The sequence below is a fragment of the Natrix helvetica genome (assembly GCF_964273705.1).
Source record: "Natrix helvetica genome assembly, chromosome: 12".
In the NCBI taxonomy this organism is placed as follows: Eukaryota; Metazoa; Chordata; class Lepidosauria; order Squamata; family Natricidae; genus Natrix; species Natrix helvetica.
In genome coordinates this window covers 171,161-186,630 of record NC_138556.1, presented here as the reverse complement: position 1 = coordinate 186,630, position 15,470 = coordinate 171,161, and the positions used below count along the sequence as shown (strand labels likewise).

Here is a 15,470-nt window from a genome sequence, read left to right as displayed (position 1 = left end):
AGGGAGGGTGGTTTGTGGAGAAGGAGAATGGGAGGAGGAGGAGAACTGTGGAGTCCTTGGTGCTCTCTGAACGTGGATGTTTTCTTGGAGATGTTTCATTACCCAACTAGGTAATATCATCAGTGTTAGAAGGGAGTGGGAGAGGAGGAAGAGGAGCTGTGGGGTCCTTGGTGCTTTCAGAGCTTTGATGTTTTCTTGCAGACATTTTATTACCCTACTAGGTAATATCATCAGTGTTAGAAGGGAGTGGGATTTATGGAGAAGCAGGAGGAGGGAGGGAAGAGGAGGAGGAGGAAAACTGTGGGGTCCTTGTGCTCTCTGAACTTAGATATTTTCTTGGAGACATTTCATTACCCAACTAGGTAATATCATCAGTGCTAGAAGGGAAGAGAAGGAGGAGGAGGGGGCTGGGCTGTGGAGTCCTTGGTGCTCTCTGAGCTTGGATGTTTTCTTGGAGACGTTTCATTACCGAACTAGCTAACATAATCAGTGCTAGAAGGGAGAAGGAGGAGAAGGAGCTTGGATGTTTTCTTGCAGACGTTTCATTACCCACCTAGGTAACATCATCAGTGCTAGTGACTACCTACTTGGGTGATGAGACGTCTGCCAGAAAACAAACAAGCCCAGAGAGAATCAAGGATTCCCTCTGAATATCTTCCAGCTGAATGTGTGGTGAGGGGAAATGGGGAACCCCAGGGCTGGGGTTTGTGGGCTAATTACCAAAATGAATGCCTAATATGGGGGTGGCATCAGAGGAGAGATTTACATCTTCGTGGTCCAGGCCTCCATCTCTTCCTTCAGGCCAGGGCAGGTACATAAGGACGCCCGGTGGCCTTCAGTAAAATGTCTTCACCATTGAATGGTAATGGTGGGTTTTGGAGCCCCTGCATTGGGCTGAGGCTGGGGAGATGCAGTAAACCAGTTCCCAAGTTTGGACACCCCTGCAGTAAACTAAGATGGCGGCTCATTTCCTGGCTGGTAGAGGAGGGGTCCCCAGCACACTGCTGTACCGTAGCCTGCTTGAAACCAGGCCCCACAAGTGATGGACAAGCACATGAGTGTGAAACTCCACTTGCACAAGCAGCTCTATGCACACAAATGGAGTTCATGCACCAGCAACCTATTCTTAAAAATGTCCAGTATTGGAGCATTCATAACTTCTGGAGGCAAGCTGTTCCACTGATTAATTGTTCTCGCTGTCACAATATTCTTTCTTTCTTTCTTTCTTTCTTTCTTTCTTTCTTTCTTTCTTTCTTTCTTTCTTTCTTTCTTTCTTTCTTTCTTTCTTTTCTTCCTTCCCTCCCTCCTTCCTTCCTTTCTTTCTTTTTTTTCTTTGTTCCTTCTTTCCTTTCTTTCCTCCCTCCCTCCCTCTTTCTTTCCTTCTTTCTTTTTTCTTTCTTTCCTTGATTAGTTTCCACCCATTGCTTCTTGTTCTACCCTCAGGTGCTTTAGAGAATAGCTAGACTCCCTCTTCTTTGGGGCAGCCCTTGAGATATCGGAAGACTGCTATCCTGTCTCCCCTGGTCCTTCTTTTCATTCAACTAGACATACCCAGTTCCTGCAACCGTTCTTCGTATGTTTTAGCCTCCAGTCCCTTAATCCTATGACATTTTTTATTATCTCCTCAAATGCTTCATGATAGTTTGTGGCATATAATTTTGCCAAATTTCAATTCTACATGACTCAAAAGGTTCTGGATTTTGGATGCATTCTGTTAGTGAGCCCGTTCAAAAAATTGTTGTACTGCGATGTCCCATTTAGCTCAGTTAAAGGTTAAAAACAGAGATTTAGCCGTTTATGGACGGAATTAAGTTTTTATCTAACTTGGTTTGCTTGCTGTGTGAATATTGGCATTAAATGCCAGGCCTTTCTATCACTGAATATTGGTCTGAAACCCAAAATATAAAGTTTTGCAAGCCTAGGCAAGTAAATATAGTCCTTGACATATGACCCTAATTGAGTCCAAAATTTAGGTTGTTAAGTGAAAAGTATGTCAAGTGAGTTTCCACCCCCCCATTTCATGACCTTTTTTGCCACAGTTGTTAAGTGAATCACTGCAATTGATTGCAGTTGTTAAGTGAATCTGGCTTCCCTGTTGAATTTGCTTGGCAGAAGGTTCCAAAAAGTTATCCTTATCAGTTTCCACGACATCTGGAGGAAAATGATTATCTAGACCCGCGCCAGTCCGGCTTCCGCCCTGGGCACAGCACGGAGACGGCCTTGGTTGCGTTGGTGGATGATCTCTGGAGGGCCAGAGATAGGGGTTGTTCCTCTATCCTGGTCCTATTAGACCTCTTGGCGGCTTTTGATACCATCGACCATGGTATCTTGTTGCGCCGACTGGATGGGGATGGGGGTCGGGGGCACCGTTTTACGGTGGTTCGGCTCCTACCTTTCCGGCCGGACGCAACATGTGTTGACAGGGGAGCAGAGTTCGACTCTGTGCCCCCTTACCTGTGGGGTGCCACAGGGGTCGGTCTTCTCGCCGCTCCTGTTCAACACATATATGAAGCCGCTGGGTGAGATCATCCGTGGTTTCGGGATGGGATACCATCTGTACGCTGATGATACTCAGCTGTACATTTCCACCCCGAACCACCCCAACGAGGCCGTCGAAATGATGTCCCGGTGTGTGGAAGCCGTACGGGTCTGGATGGATGACAACCGACTCAAGCTCAACCCCTCCAAGACGGAGTGGCTGTGGGTTCCGGCCCCCCGGTTCAACCAGTTAATTCCATCTCTGGCCATCGGGGGCGTTCAACTTGCCCCAGTGGAGCGGGCGCGCAATTTGGGCGTCCTCCTTGATGCTCGGCTGTCCATGGATGACCATGTGACAGCCGTGGCAAGGGGGGCGTTCCACCAGGTTCGCCTGGTGCGCCAATTGCGCCCCCTATTGGACCGGGATGCCTTGCGCACAGTCACTCGTGCGCTGGTGACGTCTCGCCTGGACTACTGTAACACTCTCTACATGGGGCTTCCCTTGAAATGCACTCGTAGACTACAGTTGATCCAGAACGCGGCCGCGCGGGTAATTATGGGGAGTACAAGGTACTCCCATGTGACACCGTTCCTGCGCGAGCTGCACTGGCTCCCTGTGGTCTACCGGGTGCATTTCAAGGTCTTGATAACGATCTTTAAAGCGCTCCATGGCTCAGGACCTAGCTACTTGCGGGATCGTATCCTGCCCCATACATCCCTGCGACCAATTCGCTCGCACAGAGAGGGACTCCTCCAGGTGCCGTCCACCAGACAATGTCGGGGGGCGGCGTCTAGGAGTAGAGCCTTCTCTGTTGCGGGCCCAGCCCTGTGGAATGACCTTCCCCCGGATATTAGGACTACCTCTGACCTCCGCGCCTTCCGGATAAAGCTCAAGACGCACCTATTTCAAGTAGCTGGCCTGGCTCAACCATAGTTCGTTCACACTGCTCCTGACGGGTTTTTTAATTTTTGTGACTTTTAGACTTTTATTAGGGGATTTTAAACTATGTTTTAACTGTCTTTTCTTATCTTCATACCTCCTCCATGTACGCGTGTTCGTTTATTCTGTGTGTGTATTGTCCATATTGTTTTTTATGTGTTTTATTGTACGCTGCCCCGAGTCCTTCAGGAGAGGGTGCGGCTAAGAAATAAATTTATTATTATTATTATTATTATTATTATTATTATTATTATTATTATTATTATTATTATTATTATTATCCTTTGACCCTGGGACACAACAACTGTCATACGTATATGCCAGTTGCCAAGCATCTGAATTTTGACCATGTGACCCTGGGGATGCTACAATGGTTGTAAGTGTGAAAAACGGTCATAAGTCACTTTTTTCAGTGCTGTTATAACTTTGAATGGTCACTAAATAAAGTGTTATAAGTCGAGGACTACCTGTAGTGATAGTTAGTAAAAGGGGCATCTGTGCCCTATTTAAGGTCTTTTCAGCAGCCGTTGTTAAGTGAATGTAGCAGTCATTAAGAGAATCCGTTGTTTGCTATTGGATGTTTATTTGTTTTTTTGCTGGAAAATGGAAGTCCACTCCAGTTTCTGGCAAAAAACGCAAATTGCTGACAATCAGGTGGCAAACAAATACAATGCTAATAAAAATAATAATTCTCCCACTTAATTTTATTTTGCTTAATTAGGTTTCTTTTTTGCAATGGTCATTAGTGTGAAAAGGTCATTTTTTTCAGTGCCGTTGTAAGTTTGAACAGTCACTAAATGAACTGTTGTAAAACGAGGATTAGCTGCTTTACTTCACCTGTTCCTTGTGTGATTGTTAGTAGAAATGATTCAAGTTTGCTTTCCCTTAAAAGGCATATATAGATAGGAAACAGGGAGACATGAAATAAGAGAGAGAACTGAATTGGCAGGACTAAAAATAATGTCTCACATCTGAATTTATTTTACTGCTGCAATTTTTTAAAAACAAGCCCACTGAATATTCAAGCACCAAACAAAACATGTTTGTGAAATGAACTATTTTTAAAACCCAGCCTTTTCCAAATAACAGGTAAAAAACCTGGCATCTGTATTTAACACAATCAGATGAATCTAATTCTCTCACTTCCAAGCAATAATATTTATTTTTAAACAAGCTAGTTTTTCCCAGTGGCTGTTTTCGCACATAGAGAGAAAAAGTGATAGGTTGATAAGTTGGTCCTCAGTTCCCAGGATTTTAGTTTGTGTGAACGCCCTGTCTCACATCTAAACCAGCAATGTCAGTTTCAGGCCGTTTCATGTGAATTTCTTGGCCTGGAATAAAAAAAACCCGTAATCTGTTTTCTTCCAATTTGCCAATGAAAATCTGTGAGAATCATATTTTGTGGTTAATCCAATTTCTGCTATTTTAATGTTTATCCCCATTCTTCAGCCACGACAAAAAACAGAGTCTAATTGTATTATAGGAACACAAGCCCAGTGTTTTGCTGACACCAAATTCCAGAGTTTTTCAGATTGTCCTCCTTACTTGCTTCAAACCGAAGTCAAGTTTCTAGCCCTCATGTTTTGGGAGTCATTCGCCGGGCTGATTTTTTTCTGGACTGGAAATTAAGCAAGGGTAGGCCTGGTTGATATTTTCTAAGGAATTCCCCTTTATCTTCTGCCTCTCCTCAGCTTTAATCCAAATTACGGGTAGTCTTCACTTAACAACTGATCAGTCCCAGAGCCAGATTCACTTAATGGCCCTGTCATTAATTTAAGGACTTCAGTGATTCACTTGAATGACTTCGGCAAGAAAGGTAGTGAAATGGGGCGAAGCTCACATAACAACCGTCTTGTTTAGGAATTCATTTAACAAATGTCTGGTTTAGCAACCGAAAATTTGTAGTTGTAAATCGAGGACCACTCTGAAATGGCTCGTCTTGAGATCCCGGGTATCAATTATTGTTATTTTTTTCTGACGCTCCTGCCTCTAATGATGGAAATGTTATCGGTTGCTTATAAAACCACATATGACATATTCATGACTCAGCAGGTGAATGGATGTACATCTTGAACAAAGGAATTTTAAAAAAATATGCGCTCAGCCAGTGTTTTAATAAGCAGCAATAAATATTGTTGGTTTGGCTGCTGGTCAAGGCATCCTTTGTTAGTTTGGCAGAGGGAATTTGCCATGCTGAGAGAAGTCCTTGACGTGATTACAGATTTACAGAGTTGGAAGGGACCTTTTGGGTCATCTAGTCCAACCCCCCCACCCAAGCAACACCATTTCTGACCAACAGCAGTCCGGTCTCTTCTTGAAAGCCTCCATTCAGATTGGACTTAATTGTATTCAACCAATCAGCAATTCATAAGAGATGCGATTAAGAAACAAACATGGATTTTTGACCGCGGACCAATTACAAGTAGTCCTCAACCTATGGCCACCATTTCTGTTACTAAATGAGACATTTGTTAAGTGATTTTTGCTCCATTTTGCCCCATAAGAGATGCTATTAAGAAACAAATGTGGATTTTTGATCCAGGACCAATTGCAGGTTGTCCTCAATTTATGACCACCATTTCCGTTGCTAAGCGAGTCATCTGTGAAGTGAATCTTGCTCCATTTTACCACCTTTTTTTGCCACAGGTGTTAAGCGAACCACCACAGTAGTTAAGTGAGTCACGTGGTTGTTAAGCGAATCAGGCTTCCTCCTTGGCAATGAGGTCATAAAATTGTGATTCACATTAACGACTGCCTCGCCTTGGCAACAGTAGCTTCAGTTGTGGTCGTAAGTCGAGGACTCCCTGTAAAGCACATTCTTCCTTTCGGCAGAAAAGGGCAGTCCGGCCTAAGGGATGGAACTGATGGATGGGGACGCTAGTCGGTCCTCAGCTCTCCAAGGTTGTTTTGGGCAGCCATTTTGTGAAAAATGTCCGTACGTTTCCTTCAGTTATTGGGACAAAAGCTGGGAAATAGTGAAAAATCAAATGAATAATGAAATGAGGGTTATTGCCACGCAGAACGTGAAGGCTGTGTCGGAAACTCCGGCGGTTCCCTCTGTGTCAGAAGATGAGGACGATGACGATGAAGCTGTCTCTCCGCCGGTCATCGCCCCTCGGCCTGAACACACGAAATCGGTGAGTGGTTCGTCTCCTTTGGAATCGTTTTGAAAACAGGTAGTCCTCGACATACGATGGTTCGCTTAGTGACCATCTCAAGTTAAGACAGCACTGACTTGGGACCTCGTTTCAGACTTACGACCGTTGCGCCGTCCCTACGGTCACGCAATTTACATTCGGATGCTTGGAAACTGACTCGTATTTTATGACGGTCGCAGCGTCCCAGGGTTGCGCGATCCAGTTTGGCAATCTTCCGACAAGCAGAGTCAATTGGGGGGGGGGAGCCGGATTCACTTAACAACGGTGTTGCTAATTTAACAACTGCCGTGATTCACTTAACACGTGGCAAAAAAAAAAAAAAGCCATAAAATGGGAGACAAATTCGCTTCACAAATGTCTCACTTAGCAACATACATTTTAGGCTCAATTGTGGTCGTACGTTGAGGACTAAGCGTACTCCTCAACTAGCAACAATTCATTTAGTGACCATTTGAATGGCGGCAGTGAAAAAAGTAACATGCCCGTTTTTCACACTTTTTTCAGCGTTCCCATGGTCACATGATCAAAATCTGGACACTTGGCAACTGACTCGTATTTACGATGGTTGCAGCATCCCAGGATCGTGGGATCCCCTTTTGTGACCTTCTAACGAGCAAAGTCAGTGGACAAATCAGATTCACACAACAACAGTGTGACTCACTTAACGACTGCCGTTGATTCGCGTAGCAGCTGTGGCCAAAAAAGGTTGTAAAACTCACTTAGCCAACGGTTAGCAACATAAATTTTGGGCTCAACTGTGGTCGTAAGTCGAGGACTACGTGTATTTTATTATGGGGAAACTAGGGAAAGGTGGAAAAAGGTGCAACATTATTCTCAAAATTGAGAGATAATGAAAAATTGAAAAAGTTTCTGAAAAAAAGAAGGAAGTAGGCCTGGGAATTGCAGGTTTTCCTTGATTTCTGACCACAGTTGAGCCCAAAATTTCTGTTAATAAGCAAGATAAGTGAATTTTGCCCCATTTTACGACCTTTCTTGCCACAATTGTTGGGCTGCAGTTAGGAACTACGGTTGTTAAGTGAATCGGTTAAGTGAACCCTTTGCTTGTCACACGATTGCAAAAGGTATGACCCCGGGACACTGCAACCGTCATGAGTCATTGCCAAGCGTCCAAATTTTGATGATGTAACTGTGGGGATTCTGCAACGGTCATAAGTGTGATAGTCGCCTCTTTCAGTTGCTGTCGTAACTTCAAACACTAAATCAAATGTCGTAAGTCGAGGACTGCCTATACTGGGGTTAGAAGAACATATACCCCCTTTTAAGATAGAAGTAGCAATAAACCTTGTTGTTTTTTTACCAGTCCCAGCTACTGAAGGTAGACTGGAAGCTCCACTTGGTACCAATGATAAAACAGTGGCTGAAAATTTCGTTTTTAGCACTTGGTTTGCACTCTGCTAAGTGGGATCTCCTTTTGAGGGCATTGGCAGATCCCAGCAATTCTACCTTGATCTTTGTGTCATTTGTTTAATGCCCATTTCTCTCTCTCTCTCTTCTCTCTCTCTTCTCTCTGTTTTCTCTCTCTCTCGCTCTGTTTCTCTGTCTCTGTTTCTTTCTCTCTGTTTCTCTCTCTGTGTTTCTCTGTTTCTCTCCCTCTGTTTCTGTCTCTGGCTTTCTCTATTTCTCTCTCTCTCGGTCTCTCTGTTTCTCTGTCTCTTTCTCTCGGTCTCTCAGTCTCTCTCTGTTTCTCTCTCTGTGTGTGTGTCTCTTTCTCTGTTTCTCTGTCTCTGTTTCTCTCCCTCTCCCTCTGTTTCTCTCTCTGTCTCTTTCTCTCTGTTTATGCTTCTCTCTGTTTCTCTCTTTCTCTCGCTGTCTCTCTGTGTGTTTCTCTGTTTCTCTCTCTGTGTTTCTGTCTCTCTATTTCTCTCTGTCTCTTTCTCTTTCCCTGTCTCTCTCTTTCTCTCTTTTCTCTCTCTCTGTTTCTTTCTCTTTCTGTCTCGCTCTCTCTGTTTCTCTGTCTCTCTCTGTCTCTCTCTCTGGCTCTCTTTCTCTCTCTGGCTCTCTCTTTTTCCCTCTCTTTTTCTCTCTGGCTCTCTGTCTCTTTCTCTTTCTGTCTCACTCTCTCTGTTTCTCTGTCTCTCTCTGTCTCTCTCTCTCTTTCTCTCTTTTTCTCTCTCTTTTTCTCTCTATCTCTCTCTGTTTCTCTGTCTCTTTCTCTCTCCCTGTCTCTCTCTCTGGCTCTGTTTCTCTCTACCTCTTTTTCTCTCTCTTTTTCTCTGTCTCTCTCTCTGTTCCTCTCTGGCTGTCTCTTTCTGGCTCTCTCTGTGTGTTTCTCTCTGTTTCTCTATCTCTGTCTCTGTTTCTCTCTGGTTCTCTCTGTGTTTGTCTCTATTTCTCTCTGTGTGTGTGTCTCTCCTTCCCAAAAATACAGATTTACACCCGCTCCGTGATTGAACCTCTTCCGCCAGCCCAAACCAGGGATGTGACCACCTCCCCCACGAACTCTCCTTCTGAGAACAGCATCACACCACCCGACACGCTGGCGAGAAATGCCGAAAAACAGAAGAAAAAACCTAAAATGACCGATGAAGAAATACTAGAAAAATTAAGTAAGAATTGTTTTGAATTGGAATGACGAAGGTTAGAGGGGGGCTATTGGAAAAGACAGAAAGAAAAAAAACTACAGGTAGCCCTCGAAGTACGACCACAGTTGAGGCCAACATCTCTGTTGCTAAGCGAGACATTGCTTAAGGGAGCCTTGCCCCTTTTTACAACCTTTCTTCCCACAGTTGCTTAATGAATCACCGCAGTTGTTAAGTGAGTCACACAGTTGTTAACTGAAACTGGCTTCCCCATTGACGTGGCGTGTCAGAAGGTCGTAAAAGGGGATTGCATGACCCCGCCGGGACGCTGCGACTGTCATAAGTGTGAGTCGCTTGCCAAGCGTGTGGCGATTATGATCGTATGGCCGTTGGGATGCTTCAACGGTCGTAAGTGTGAAAAACGGTCATAGTTCACTTTTTTCAGTGCTGTTTTATTGGCAAAAAAACTCAATTCAGCCAGAAAACGTAATTTTTGACCCAGAGCTTGGTTTCGAACAACGTACACATAGTGGTGTCCTGAATCGGGGAAGCTAAAGAACCACTCCATTCGCTGATCTGAGCTTTCTGTGAGGAGTTAGACCAAAGCTCATCCCCAATTGACAAAGGAACTCAATTCAGCCAGAAAACGGAACTTTTGACCCAGAGCTCGGTTCCGAACCACGTACACATCTTAGTTGGGTCCTGGGTCGGGGAAGCTAAAAAACCACACCATTCGCTGATCTGAACTTTCCCTGAGGAGTTAGACTAAATCGAATCCCAGAATTGGCAAAAAACCTGAATTCAGCCAGAAAACGTTACTTTTGACCCAGAGCTGTTTCGAACACGAAACACCTATTGGTTATGTCTCATGACAGGAAAGCTAAAAAACCACTCCATTCGCTGATCTGACCAAAGCACATCTCCCAATTGGCAAAGGAACTCAATTCAGCAATTGACCCAGAGCTCGGTTCGGAACCACATGAATTTTATCCCAGAATTGGCAAAAAAACCTGAATTCAGCCAGAAAACCTAACTTTTTACCCAGAGCTCGGTTCCGAACCACATACAAATCTTAGTTGGGTCCTGGGTCGGGGAAGCTAAAGAACCACTCCATTCGCTGATCTGAGCTTTCCCTGAGGAGTTAGACCAAAGCTCATCTCCCAATTGGCAAAGGAACTCAATTCAGCCAGAAAAGGGAACTTTTGACTTGAGCTCGTTTCAACCACATACACATCTTAGTGGTGTCCTGGTTCGGGGAAGCTAAAAAACCACTCCATTCGCTGAACTGAGCATTCCCCGGGGAGTTACACCTAATCGTACCTCAGAATTGGCAAAAGAGCCCAATTCAGCCAGTAACGTAACTTTTGACCCAGAGCTCACTTTCTGAGCATTCCCTGGGGAGTTAGACAAAGCTTACATCAGAATTGGCAAAAGAGCTCAATTCAGCCAGAAACGTAACTTTTGACCCAGAGCTCACTTTCGTACCACATGCCCATGTTACTGGTGTCCTTTGTAGGGAAGCAAAAAAACCACTCCATTCGCTGATCTGATCTTTCCCTGAGGAGTTAGACCAAAGCTTACTTCAGAATTGGCAAAAGAGCCCAATTCAGCCAGAAACGTAACTTTTGACCCAGGGTCAGGGTCAGGGGTCAAAGGTCAAGGTTGGCAACGACTCCATTCGCTGATCTGAGATTTCCCCGAGGAGTTAGACCAAAGCTTACATCAGAATTGGCAAAAGAGCCCAATTCAGCCAGAATCGTCACGTTTGACCCAGAGCTCACTTTCGAACCACATGCACATGTTATTAGTGTCCTATGTCGGGAACCTAAAAAACCACTCCATTCGCTGATCTGAGCATTCCCAGGGGAGTTAGACCAAAGCTTACATCAGAATTGGCAAAAGAGCCCAATTCAGCCAGAAACGTAACATTTGACCCAGAGCTCACTTTCGAACCACATGGACATGTTACTGGTGTCCTGAGTCGGGGAAGCTAAAAAACCACTCCATTCGCTGATCTGTTTCCCTGAGGAGTTAAACCAAAGCTTACCTCCCAAATGGCAAAGGAACTCAATTCAGCCAGAAAACGTAATTTTTGACCCAGAGCTCGGTTTCGAACAACATACACATATTAGTGGTGTCCTAAATCGGGGAAGCTAAAGAACAATTCCATTCGCTCATCTGAGCTTTCCCTGAGGAGTTAGACCAAAGCTTATCTCCCAAATGGCAAAGGAACTATTCAGCCAGAAAACGTAACTTTTGACCCAGAGCTCCGTTCCGAACCACATTACATCTTAGTGGTGTCCTGGGTCGGGGAAGCTAAAGAACCATTCCATTCGCTGATCTGAGCTTTCCCTGAGGAGTTAGACCAAAGCTCATCTTCCAATTGACAAAGGAACTCAGTTCCGCGAGAAATCGTGACCTTTGACCGAACCACATACAAATCTTAGTTGGGTCCTGGGTCGGGGAAGCTAAAAAACCACTCCATTCACTGATCTGAGCATTTCCCGGGGAGTTAGACCTAAGCATACCTCAGAATTTGCAAAAGAGCCCAATTCAGCCAGAAACGTAACTTTTGACCTAGAGCTCACTTTCTGAGCATTCCCTGGGGAGTTAGATCAAAGCTTACATCAGAATTGGCAAAAGAGCCCAATTCAGCCAGAAACGTAACTTTTGACCCAGAGCTCACTTTCGTACCACATGCCCATGTTACTGGTGTCCTGAGTCGGGGAAGCTAAAAAACCACTCCATTCGCTGATCTGGGCATTTCCCGGGGAGTTAGACCAAAGCGTACCTCAGAATTGGCAAAAGAGCCCAATTCAGCCAGAAACGTCACGTTTGACCCAGAGCTCACTTTCGAACCACATGCACATGTTATTAGTGTCCTATGTCGGGAACCTAAAAAACCACTCCATTCGCTGATCTGAGGTTTCCCTGAGGAGTTAGACCAAAGCTTACATCAGCATTGGCAAAAGAGCCCAATTCAGCCAGAAACGTAACTTTTGACCCAGAGCTCACTTTCGAACCACATGGACATGTTACTGGTGTCCTGAGTCGGGGAAGCTAAAAAACCACTCCATTCGCTGATCTGAGCATTTCCCGGGGAGTTAGACCTAAGCCTACCTCAGAATTGGCAAAAGACCCCAATTCAGCCAGAAACGTAACTTTTGACCTAGAGCTCACTTTCTGAGCATTCCCTGGGGAGTTAGACCAAAGCTTACATCAGAATTGGCAAAAGAGCCCAATTCAGCCAGAAACGTAACTTTTGACCCAGAGCTCACTTTCGAACCACATGCACATGTTACTGCTGTCCTTTGTCGGCAAGCTAAAAAACCACTCCATTCGCTGATCTGAGCATTCCCCGAGGAGTTAGACCAAAGCGTACCTCAGAATTGGCAAAAGAGCCCAATTCAGCCAGAAACGTAACGTTTGACCCAGAGCTCACTTTCGAACCACATGCACATGTTATTAGTGTCCTATGTCGGGAACCTAAAAAACCACTCCATTCGCTGATCTGAGGTTTCCCTGAGGAGTTAGACCAAAGCTTACATCAGCATTGGCAAAAGAGCCCAATTCAGCCAGAAACGTAACTTTTGACCCAGAGCTCACTTTCGAACCACATGGACATGTTACTGGTGTCCTGAGTCGGGGAAGCTAAAAAACCACTCCATTCGCTGATCTGAGTATTTCCCGGGGAGTTAGACCTAAGCCTACCTCAGAATTGGCAAAAGACCCCAATTCAGCCAGAAACGTAACTTTTGACCCAGAGCTCACTTTCGAACCACATGCACATGTTACTGCTGTCCTTTGTCGGCAAGCTAAAAAACCACTCCATTCGCTGATCTGAGCATTCCCCGAGGAGTTAGACCAAAGCGTACCTCAGAATTGGCAAAAGAGCCCAATTCAGCCAGAAACGTAACTTTTGACCCAGAGCTCACTTTCGAACCACATGCACATGTTACTGGTGTCCTGAGTGGGGGAAGCTAAAAAACCACTCCATTCGCTGATCTGAGCATTTCCCGGGGAGTTAGACCTAAGCCTACCTCAGAATTGGCAAAAGACCCCAATTCAGCCAGAAACGTAACTTTTGACCTAGAGCTCACTTTCTGAGCATTCCCTGGGGAGTTAGACCAAAGCTTACATCAGAATTGGCAAAAGAGCCCAATTCAGCCAGAAACGTAACTTTTGACCCAGAGCTCACTTTCGAACCACATGCACATGTTACTGCTGTCCTTTGTCGGCAAGCTAAAAAACCACTCCATTCGCTGATCTGAGCATTCCCCGAGGAGTTAGACCAAAGCGTACCTCAGAATTGGCAAAAGAGCCCAATTCAGCCAGAAACGTAACGTTTGACCCAGAGCTCACTTTCGAACCACATGCACATGTTATTAGTGTCCTATGTCGGGAACCTAAAAAACCACTCCATTCGCTGATCTGAGGTTTCCCTGAGGAGTTAGACCAAAGCTTACATCAGCATTGGCAAAAGAGCCCAATTCAGCCAGAAACGTAACTTTTGACCCAGAGCTCACTTTCGAACCACATGGACATGTTACTGGTGTCCTGAGTCGGGGAAGCTAAAAAACCACTCCATTCGCTGATCTGAGTATTTCCCGGGGAGTTAGACCTAAGCCTACCTCAGAATTGGCAAAAGACCCCAATTCAGCCAGAAACGTAACTTTTGACCTAGAGCTCACTTTCTGAGCATTCCCTGGGGAGTTAGACCAAAGCTTACATCAGAATTGGCAAAAGAGCCCAATTCAGCCAGAAACGTAACTTTTGACCCAGAGCTCACTTTCGAACCACATGCACATGTTACTGCTGTCCTTTGTCGGCAAGCTAAAAAACCACTCCATTCGCTGATCTGAGCATTCCCCGAGGAGTTAGACCAAAGCGTACCTCAGAATTGGCAAAAGAGCCCAATTCAGCCAGAAACGTAACTTTTGACCCAGAGCTCACTTTCGAACCACATGCACATGTTACTGGTGTCCTGAGTGGGGGAAGCTAAAAAACCACTCCATTCGCTGATCTGAACTTTCCCCGAGGAGTTAGATCAAAGTATATATCAGAATTGGCAAAAGAGCCCAATTCAGCCAGAAACGTAACTTTTGACCCAGAGCTCACTTTCTGAGCATTCCCCGGGGAGTTAGACCAAAGCTTACATCAGAATTGGCAAAAGAGCGCAATTCAGCCAGAAACGTAACTTTTGACCCAGAGGTCGGTTCCGAGCCACATACACATCTTAGTGGTTTCTTGGGTCGGGGAAGTGAAAAACCACACCATTCGCTGATCTGAGCTTTCCCTGAAGAGTTAGCCTAAAGCTTATCTCCCAAATGGCAAAGGAACTCTATTCAGCCAGAAAGCGTTACTTTTGTCCCAGAGCTCAGTTTAGAACATGACAGGAAAGCTAAAAAACCACTCCATTCGCTGATCTGACCAAAGCTCATCTCCCAAACGCAAAGGAACTCAATACAGCCAGAAAAAGGAACTTTTGACCCAGAGCTCGTTTCAACCACATACACATCTGTTCTGACCCCCCTTCCTCCGTTGCCCACACAGCACACACACTCCGGAACAGTACAAGGGAACAAGGTTTATTACACCAACAGACAAGAGGTTTTGTGGCAGCAAGCCACCAAGACAGAACTCACAAAGACAGAACACACAAAAGCAGCAATCCAGCTTGCCAGGATCCCAGACTAGAGTTGCTCTCCAAAGTCCTTTGTTGATTGCTACGCAGAGCCTGTCCAGAGTCAACCCTTTTATAACCTAAAAAGGGCGTCTCCCAACAGCACCTGAGAGCTCTTTACTGCCTATAATTACGCCCACGCTCCTTGCGTTTGTGGGCGCGCCGGAAACGGGCATCTCGAAACGCCCTACTAAGTCCTGAGTCACTATCCTCTCCGCTGCTCCAAGGCAGGGCATCGGGAGTCCTCCTCCTCTCGGTCTCACCGCTGCTCCATGCCTCTGGCGCCACCTGGTGGCCGACCAGACTCTCGGATTCCTGCTCAGCCTCCGAATCCTGTCCAGGATCGCACATCTCTGGAGCTGACTCGTATGGAGTATCACTCTCGGAGTCTGGTGACAGCGGCACCGGCTGGGCCACAACACTATCCCTCACCGCAGGGCCCTTCCCCCGGGCCTGACGCTCGGGATGCGGTCGAGAGGGAAATTGTCCATGATAGGCCCGCACCAAAGCTGGAGCATGCACAGCCGTCGCATCGGTCCAGGACCCCCCGTCCGAGTCCTCATCCGCCCAGTCGACCAAATACTGGAACCGACCCTTGAGCCATCTCGAGTCACGGATCCGGATCACTCTGTGCGATGGCCGTGCGTGCACCTCAGGCGACGACGGCAGGG

General features: G+C 45.8%; 1 protein-coding gene across 1 annotated transcript in view; it reads left to right on the top strand.

Annotated features, from left to right (window-relative positions):
* LOC309398015 (serine/threonine-protein kinase PAK 1-like) overlaps window positions 1-9,143 on the top strand; it is a gene marked incomplete at both ends in the record, with an annotated part of 31,563 nt that extends 22,420 nt beyond the window's left edge. Inside the window, 2 exons of the mRNA XM_081964498.1 lie at window positions 6,439-6,555; window positions 8,966-9,143. Of these exons, the coding sequence (XP_081820624.1) occupies window positions 6,439-6,555; window positions 8,966-9,143 (295 nt within the window). The remainder of the gene's footprint in view (window positions 1-6,438; window positions 6,556-8,965) is intronic.
* Window positions 9,144-15,470: the final 6,327 nt, after the last annotated feature.